General features: G+C 46.2%; 1 protein-coding gene across 1 annotated transcript in view; it reads left to right on the top strand.

Moving 5' to 3' along the window:
• LOC134436701 (sodium bicarbonate cotransporter 3-like) overlaps nt 1–10,000 on the top strand; it is a 177,808-nt gene that overhangs the window by 125,665 nt on the left and 42,143 nt on the right. Inside the window, exons 11-12 of the mRNA XM_063186038.1 lie at nt 7,784–7,930; nt 9,582–9,685. Of these exons, the coding sequence (XP_063042108.1) occupies nt 7,784–7,930; nt 9,582–9,685 (251 nt within the window). The remainder of the gene's footprint in view (nt 1–7,783; nt 7,931–9,581; nt 9,686–10,000) is intronic.

Below are 10,000 nucleotides of genomic sequence, written 5' to 3'. Positions count from 1 at the left end.
CGGCGTCTGCTTATTCTGATTAGCAAAGAGCGGAAACAGACAGAGACTTTTAAAATCTAGTCGTAGACATTCTATTGGCTGAAAGCTGAGGTTAAGCAAGAGACGTGGCGGGGTTCCCCATCCGGGAGCTATGATTGGATAATTAAGGCCAGTGATGAGTGTGAGGAACTGTCTCGTCTTCCTAGCAGAACTTAACGCCACAGGCATACATTTCTACCATAGAAGACTCGATTGATAAATAAAATGAAGTGAGGTACCGTCTCGTCTCCCAACAGAACTTCACGCCACAGCTTGCATTTCTACCATAGAAGACTCAATAGACAAAATGAAATGAAAGGTATTTATTAATACACAGGGAGGTAACATTTCTCTTTGGCGCAGGTCCCCGACCTGCAGAATATAGTTTGTAAAACGGGGGGCTCATATCCTGCCGATGATGAGGCAGGGGCGAAGCCTACCCCAAAGAGTGTGTATGAATTATGGTTACTCACCGGATCCCATAGGGAAGATCACAACTGAAATATGCAAGGTGGTGGCGAGATAATGTGCTTGCTAGGGGCACCCGGAAAGGGCCCAATGGGTTATGGATACTGCAATTAGATAATAGTATTTAACAGTTGAAGTATTAACGAGAGTGTGCTCATATCCTGCCATGGAAAGGCAGGGGGCGAGAGCCCACCCCCAAAGTAGGTGAATGTGTACGAATAGCGAAGGAAGGTGCAGCGGGGGTGGGGTGTGTGAGTGTTTGGGGAATACTCACCCAGGACTGCAGATAAAACGCTGGACCTGCAAGATACTCACCCGGGACTGCGGACGAAAAGCTGGACCTGAATAATCGAGCAAAAACAAAACAAAGGACAGTTATATCAACGGGGGATGACGAATGAAAGGCAACGGGTGTACGGACGAGTTGGGCCACCAACTCTGAGCGAGCCGGGCTACCGACTGAGCTGGGCAACCAGCTGAGAATTGAAGTCGGGCCACCGACTGAGCTGGGCAACCAGCTGAGAAAACCGAAGCCGGGCCACCGGCTGAGCTGGGCAACCAGCTGAAATTGAAGTCGGGCCACCGACTGAGCTGGGCAACCAGCCGAGAAAACCGAAGCCGGGCCACCGGCTGAGCTGGGCAACCAGCTGAAATAGAAGTCGGGCCACCGACTGAGCTGGGCAACCAGCTGAGAACCGAAGCCGGGCCACCGGCTAAGCTGGGCAACCAGCTGACGATCGAAGCCGGGCAACCGGCCGAGCAGGGCCACCTGCTCCACGGAGCGCTCCACGTAAAACGACTTGCAGTGAACGGTGCGAGAGTGCTTAGGTGCGAGGGTGACGACTGTGAGCGTAGTACGATTAGACTGAGTGCTGGGCCACCAGCACGTGCTCGAGTGTGAACTGAGCCGAGACGATAAAGCCAGGCAACTGGCTAAGCTGGGCCACCAGCTTCGTGGAGCGCGTACGACAGTCGATCGGGCCACCGATGACCGAAGCCAGGCCGCTGGCCTGAGTAAAAAGCTGAGCACAAAAGAATTAAAATAAATAAATAATAAAATAAAACACAATAAAACAGTAAGGTCGGGCTACCGGCCTCTGCGAGATTACGGGGCTGACCCGGGCCACCGGACTCAGCGGGCGAGAAAAAATGACGAATGAGAAGTAAATCATACTAAAATGACCAAATTGCTCGCGGAATGATCACGGAATGCGATGATCATTGCGCGAGTCTCGGAAAATAGTAAGAAACAACAACAACGACGAAAACAACGACAATAACAACAGCGATAGGCAGAAGTACAGACATAAATAACAATGAAATAATTGACAACGCATGAGAAGGAATTGAAGGGAGACACTAGACAATGAATATATGACGAGAGAGGAGAGAAGAGAGAGAGGAAGCCACCGCCACCACATATGTGGAGACCATGGAATAAATTATGCGATCAGCGTGTATCAATAACAATGAATAATGGGTGAAATAAGTGACAATGCAAGAGAAGGAAATAGAAGAAGACACCAGAACAATGAATGTATGAAGCACAAGAGAGGGGAAGCCGCCGCCACCACATATGTGGAGGTCACAGAACAGAGGAAACAATTGGCATGTGCACGACCGGGGTGAGATACCAATCACATACGGTTTAGACGTGCACTAGAGGGATAGGCAGAGCCATTCATAGAACCAGCCTATGCTAATTGTGAATGATACATGCATATTGGCAATGAGCCTAACCGGCATGACATGACCGGGGTAAGAACCGAGCAAATGTAGCCTAACTGGGTTTTAGTTTAGTTAAGTTTATTTGACAGGGACAGATACATAACATGTAGGTTGCATAACGACCAAACAGCAAGCATTTTAATGTGTAGGCCATTATTTCCGTAGATATGTAACGCTGATACGGCTGGGCTACCAGCCTCAGTGGAGTAAAATTAGGTCCGAATCTTGGCCACCTTGGAGCCAGGCTACTGGCTTGGCTCAAGTACAAACTGAGTAGGATGAAAGCCAGGGTACTGGCTGAGCTGGGCTACCAGCTGACGTAGAGCTAGAAGGTACCGGACTGCCAGGCTCAAGTACAAACTGAGTAGGATGAAAGCCAGGCTACTGGCTGAGCTGGGCCACCAGCTGCCGTAGAGTTAGATTGTACCGGGCTACCGGGCTCTCTCAATTGTACTGTAGGCTAGAGTAGTGAGGCAAACAGGGCGAGGAAAGGTGCATGATGAGAAAGGAAGAATACAGACAGGATGATTGTTACCGGAGAGCGGCCTTGCGATTACCGCCAGGCCTTTAGAGTGGCGTCGGCATCCCGAAGTAGACATAAGCACGGTACCTCATGACACCTCGGAAATGAGACGGGTGAGACTTTAGGTGGTAGACCTTTGGCTGGATGGGAGATGAAATGACGACGGATACCATAGAGACGGGGAGATCCCTTAGCGACGGTGGGAGCCGCACCTCGCCAGAGAACCCTGAGGCATGGTGCAAGCCGTATACAAGGGTGTGGGCATTCCAGTCCAAATGTAGAGGCTGGGGTTGACTGAACCTGACGGGAGTTGAGAGAAAGAATGATTCTCCAGCAATAAAATACCAAACTGAGGTAATGCAGTAGCTACTGTATTGCTTCTATAGACCCCGAGACTTTCACTGCTGCCCGTACACCTGTAATTCATCATTAAAGCTGTAAAACGGACGCATGAGCAGTCAGAGAACATTTTATCCTGCCATATGGATAGTCTAAATAGCCGGTCATTCCCATCAGACGAGCTGCACGGTCCATTTATCATTATGATTAGGCTACCGTAATTACGGGAAAACACTGGTGGCCAGTCCACCACGACCCGGTGTTCTGACAGGTCTTCCTACATGGTCATGTTTCCTACGTAATATTGTTTACAGTAAAATACATATCAGTAACACCAGACAGGGAGTAGATTTCCGAGATAAAGGACATGAAAATAGAATCGCATGGTCATGTATACAAGTCCTACTACCAAAAGCCTGAATTTTATGTAAGTTGGTAAAACAGCTAGGATAACGAGACGGTTAGCTAAGTTGCCAGGGTCGCACTTCAAGACACACATACCAATTCACGATAATAAACGAACAATTGTAGTGAAAATTGTAAATTTAAGTACTGTATTTTTTCTGTTCCCCGGTAATATTGCAGTCTTAGGATCAGCTGGTGCTGACGTTTCATGGTCTGCGCATGCCAAATGGGGGTTTGTAAGATTAGCTGGCAGGTAGGAGTATTTTACGGAACACCGGAGCTAAACATGGAGAGGAGACAACATCCTTGAGAACTGTTGTGACCGTGGATGGCATGCAGTCGCAATGACTGAGATTAGGGAGACGATGGCTTGGCAGAATTGACCAGGCGTGAAAAGAAAGCCGTATGACGAGGCTCTGTACGGGAGATCATTCGGTAGACAGTTGAATTAAGCAAGTGAACAGGAAGCGGCTCCAGCTAGTCAATCGAAACCTAGACTCAACTGGAAAACACCTGTGTAAATGGACGCGACCAGATAAACGAGCAATGGGAGAGAGCATCTGTACACTTAGCCCCAGTAAGATAAGGGCAAGACACAGAGTAGGTAACCACCGCCACCAGATATGAGTGTGAAGTCACTGTAAGAAACATACAGAACAAGTTAGAAAGCAGGGACGAGTAAGGTGCCAGCAGACAGTCGGGACTCCTGCTGGCCTGTAATTTTTTTTTTATTTTTTTTTTCTTTTTAAATAAATTACTGCATTTTATCGATAATCATCCGTCAGGCCATTACCCAAGAGGCGCTGACGGATCAGAGGCGCAGACAGGCCAAAAGAAATTACCCAGGCAATTGCACAGTAGGAGGGAAAGCCTACCGCGCACTGAGGGAAAATAGTAACCTTGTAGACCTGTGGGATCATAGATATGGAGTTAGTCTTAGTGCATCTTCAATAACATACAGACATGGGGTCATGCACGGTAGGGATAGCCTACCGCGCACTGAGGGAAAATAGTAACCCTGTGGACCTGTGAGATCTTAGAAATGGAGTTAGTCTTAGTGCATCTTCAATAACGTACAGACGTGGGGTCATGTGTTCATGCACGAAATCCAAAAACACTGGCATGCAAGCTATAGGAAAATAAACCAGGGATCAGTCAGATGAAATAAAGATTGGTAGCCATTTAGTCAGTCAGGCAGAGACTTTGTCCCCACGGAAAACCTTTCCCAATGAGTAAGGTGAACGCCGGGCGGGATAGTTCCCTATAGCACGACAAAAACAAGAGTTAACACATGGTACATTACACATAACCCAGAAATAACTCAACAAGAGGCAAGCAGACCAGCGCGAAAAACTATGACAATTTTTAAACTCAACTCTGTCATCAGTAGTGACCAAAATGCACATGGAGTGTAAAAGTGCTGGTGTGAAAGGCCTACGCGGGGATAGGAGATGGATAATTAGATGTAGCCTACTTGATTAAATAGGCTACACGCTGGGAAAGTGCGAACAGCAGAGGAATTTAAGACGACCGAAAAAAAAATAAAAGCCATTGGAAGTTAAGATGTGTAGGCCTACACGACAAGATATAGCCCAGTAGGCCTAAAGGGTTAATGATTAAACAAAAAAATACACCACCACGGGCCCGCTGAACAGTTATGCACAAACATGATTAAGGTTAAGAATAAAAACAGAGATTTAAAAAATAGACCAAGTTCTAAATTAGATGAACGTCGTCCGCGATACGGCGGGTCCAGAAATAGCGTGCTCGACATGAAAGTAGGCTATACCATGCGTTGCCTACTGAGATCCACTGAGAACAGGAGGTGTTTGAGGCGTGTGCGTGCGCCGGACAGGATCATGGCTGAACTTGCAAGGAAGAGTGTGGGAACGGTTGACAACTGTCATAGCGAAATTGAATTCATACAACCTGCGGGGCAAACCCATTTCGACGAGCAGAACGTCTCGAATACCGGAATCTGCGACGACGTCGGGCGATTCACAGAAGCGGCCGGTCACATAGGGAGCCCCATCAGAGCTCGAGACAGACAGGTGCGTTAACGAGAGTGCTGAGCGATTTCGCAGCCTTTTAAGCTTGACGCGGGTAATGCGGCATACTGTGCAACTGGGCACGGCTTAAACAAGATGAACAGTAAACGGTGATGAATGTTAGAGAGTTAGCAAGGAATCTGCATCGATATTGAGACCAACGCGTCGGCGTCTGCTTATTCTGATTAGCAAAGAGCGGAAACAGACAGAGACTTTTAAAATCAAGTCGTAGACATTCTATTGGCTGAAAGCTGAGGTTAAGCAAGAGACGTGGCGGGGTTCCCCATCCGGGAGCTATGATTGGATAATTAAGGCCAGTGATGAGTGTGAGGAACTGTCTCGTCTTCCTAGCAGAACTTAACGCCACAGGCATACATTTCTCTCTATAGCAGGGGCGGGTGCCCAACCTTTTTTTAACCAAGATCTACTTTTGAAGTTGATGGTCTGCCGTGATCTACCAAGTCAAATTCAAGGATGTCAGTATGAAAATTTAAGACCACCATTTATTAATCACCATTATTATGAACAAAATGTTTTCAGTAGCCTACTATGGCCGTATCTTTTCAGTGTGTTTTTAAAGTGTGTTGAATAGCCTATCTTTACAAAGCAATGCAGCACTGATAGGCCTAGTATGCAGATATAATGTCAGTCATACACAAGTCATAAACAACTGAAACAATTTCAAAATGATAAACATTTGGTATATAAAAGGCACATAGGCCCTATTTCTAAAATATGATGAAGCATTATCATGCCTTCAGTGATATAGGCTACAAATTAAAAAGGGCTCAGAAATTCACCATTTGTTATGGGTATATAGTAGGCTAGGCCTACTATGAGAGAGAGAGAGAGAGAGAGAGAGAGAGAGAGAGACAGACAGACAGACAGACAGACAGACAGACAGACAGACAGACAGACAGACAGACAGACAGACAGAGAGCAATGAGAGAACTCATTGGATTGGTTAACACCCCTGTTAAGTGTGACTTTTTCTATGAAGGTTTTTTTTCAGCTCTCTGGGACAGTAGCACAGCAAAGGCTTTCTATTGTGAGTTTGGCCAATCGTTTTGTCCACAACTGAAGCAAGAAACAGCACAAATTGAAGTGAATTCCATACATGTCAACAACTAACATTTCCCTTACACGCGGCACGCGATGTAAACGTAGTTATATTAGCGATGATGCATGCGACTAGCGATTTGGACGAAGATCCTCGCATATCGGCGTGTCATAACGCATCGTTGCGCACATGTTCTGTTACTCACCCGATGTTACACGTGTGCACACATGAATCAACTGTAATACCCTTACGGTCACTTCCTAATGCTTTCCCCTCATTCTGTGTTACCGTGGGACTACTTATCTAACCAATACAGAGTCTATAGGATGTATTTACTCCAGGAGGAAAATGCGAAGGAAATTCAAAATCGTAATTCAAATCGTTTTTAACAAAAACGGATATCGTTTTTTAAAAATTAAAAAATTTAAACTATGGCGGGCCGCCATAGTTTCCTCAATGTATGGGAAACACTGCATTATTTTTCTATGTGCCTGGATCAAATTGACCCGAACACCTTCTATGTGACACCTTACAAGGGTTAAAAATAAAGATAAAGAATAAGAATAAGAATGATATTTCCCGGCTGCTAGATCAGAGATTCTTTAAGTATAGAGATATGCCAGTGTAACAGGTTCCGGTCTGCCTAAAGGGGTGTGTCATAATACTCCTAGCATTGATTAGAACAGTCCTTAGGTCTGCCTAAAGGAAGATTTCCCCCCCTCCCCCTTGCAATTGCAGAACCCGGAAATAACGGGCAAATGGAACCTCTCTCTCTGATAGAACCTGGAAACAATGGGCCAATGGTAGGGCAGTCATGGGTGAGCGGTTAGGGCGTCAGACTTGCATCCCAGAGGTTGCCGGTTCGACTCCCGACCCGCCAGGTTGGTGGGGGGAGTAATCAACCAGTGCTCTCCCCCATCCTCCTCCATGAATGAGGTACCCTGAGCATGGTACCGTCCCACCGCACTGCTCCCCATGGGGCGCCGCTGAGGGCTGCCCCCTTGCACGGGTGAGGCATAAATGCAATTTCGTTGTGTGCAGTGTTCACTTGTGTGCTGTGGAGTGCTGTGTCACAATGACAATGGGAGTTGGAGTTTCCCAATGGGCTTTCCCAATGAGTTTCCCAATGGGCTTTCCCAATGAGTTTCCCAATGGGCTTTCAATGGAACCTCTCTCTCTACTCTCTCTGGCTAGATTTTCCATGACGTGGCGTACAAGGCGAAGGACCGTGAGGATCTGCTGGCGGGCATCGACGAGTTCCTGGACCAGGTGACCGTGCTGCCACCCGGGGAGTGGGACCCCACCATCAGAATAGAACCCCCCAAGAACGTGCCATCACAGGTGACAAACGCATACACACACACACACACACACACACACACACACACACAAGCCCCCCAAGAACGTGCCATCACAGGTGACACAACCAAACACATGTGCACACACACACACACACACACACAAATGACTGCACTGTAGTTTCCCAGATAATATGTGATTTTGGTGGTTGACTACAATGATCAGAGACAATATAGAGACATCACTTAGTAATCTTCTTCAACTATTATTTTATCATGGGCTACTTTCTGTCATAACATGCAGTCGTATACATATACGTATATTAGCAATCTCTCTTTGGTTTGAATAGCTGGCTTCAACTTAGAGTCGATTGAAGTGCACTCTCATGCTAGTGTCTGTGGATGTTAGTGTAATGGCCTACTTTAGATTAGCAAGTAGGACTGCACGATATATCGAAAATGTATCGATATCGCGATATCGCAGCTTGCGATACACGTATCGCAAAAGTTGGTTATATCGTGATACCTACTTTTTAATTTTTAATAACAGCCAAGTTGGTGAAAAGGTATTAAAAAGGTTGACATTTTAAGTTGATGCTGTATATTACCCATGTTTTTTCCGAATAAAAATACTGTTGGAAATAAAACATTGCTCTCAGTTGTTTCATACATGATGAAGTGTAGAATGTCAAGTAGAGAGGGGAAAATATATTTATATATTAAATGTCGCGAGTAATATCGATATCGTGATATACAGTCATGTTATCGTGTATCGCATATTTTTCAAATATCGTGCAGCCCTATTAGCAAGCCACTGATTGTAATTCAGAACAGGCTATGATGACTGTTGTGGCCACAGTGCATTTGAGGACTTAATTGTTCTCTCTGTGCTCTTCTGGGTCTCCTATATATTTATTTATTTCCTTAGTCATGCTTGCAGTGTGTCAATACATTGATTGATTGCTGTCATATGTGTACTGATGAATAAAGACCAGTTTAGCTTCGGTCTGCAGAGTAAATTTCACAGTGTGACTGTAATTCCCCACTTAGAAATTGGTAATGATTAAAATATGCAAATTTGACCCTCTAACTGTTGAGGTAACATTGTGAATTGTACTGTGTGGATTGTAATAGGCTATACAGTGTGCTGTTTTGTGCTGTGGTGGTATGTTGTGTTGTGTTGTTTTATGTTCTCTGATGTGTAATCATCTAATGACTGCTGTCTCTCTGGTGTGATTTAGCAGAGTAATAGGATCATGGACGTGTTTTGTCATGTAAATACACAGACATTATTTATGCACCATCAGTTGTTTAATCGCTTATTTAATTTAGACGGCTGTTTTTTTTTGTGCTGTCATATTTCCCCACTTCTGCTGCAGAGCTTGTAGATGTTATTAGATTTGTTATTAAGAGTGTGTGTGTGTGTGTGTGTGTGTGTGTGTGTGTGTGTGTGTGTGTCTGTGTCTGTGTCTGTGTCTGTGTCTGTGTCTGTGTGCGTGTGCGTGCATCTGTGTCTGTGTGTGTGCGTGTGTGTGTGTGTGTGCGTGCGTCCGTGCGTGCGTGCGTGCATGCGTGCGCGAGTGTGTGTGTGTGCGTGTGTGTGTGTGTGTGTGTGTGTGTGTGTGTGTGTGTGTGTGTGTGTGTGTGTGTGTGTGTGTGTGTGTGTGTGTGTGTGTGTGTGTGTGTGTGTGTAGACTAAGAGGAAGAGGCCTCCGCAGCCCAACGGCACGGCGTCCGCATCAGAACACATCAAGGAGGAGGAGCATCAGATCGGCCCTGAACTACAGAGGACCGGACGGTTAGTACACACACACACACACACACACACACACACACACACACACACACACACACACACACACTCATCAGATCGGCCCTGAACTGCAGAGGACCGGCCGGTGAGTACACACACACACACACACACACACACACACACACACACACACACACTCACACTCACACTCACACACACACACACACACACACACACACCATTGAGATCGGCAGTGAACTACAGAGGACCAGCCGTTGAGTACACACACACACACGCACACACAGAAGTCAACGCAGGAGCAGTGAATGTACACCTAGTACAACTTCAAGGTGCACACAA

Source organism: Engraulis encrasicolus, chromosome 20, assembly GCF_034702125.1.
Source record: "Engraulis encrasicolus isolate BLACKSEA-1 chromosome 20, IST_EnEncr_1.0, whole genome shotgun sequence".
In the NCBI taxonomy this organism is placed as follows: domain Eukaryota; kingdom Metazoa; phylum Chordata; class Actinopteri; order Clupeiformes; family Engraulidae; genus Engraulis; species Engraulis encrasicolus.
Note: the sequence above shows the minus strand (reverse complement) of the source record. Positions and strands in the feature narration are given on the sequence as shown.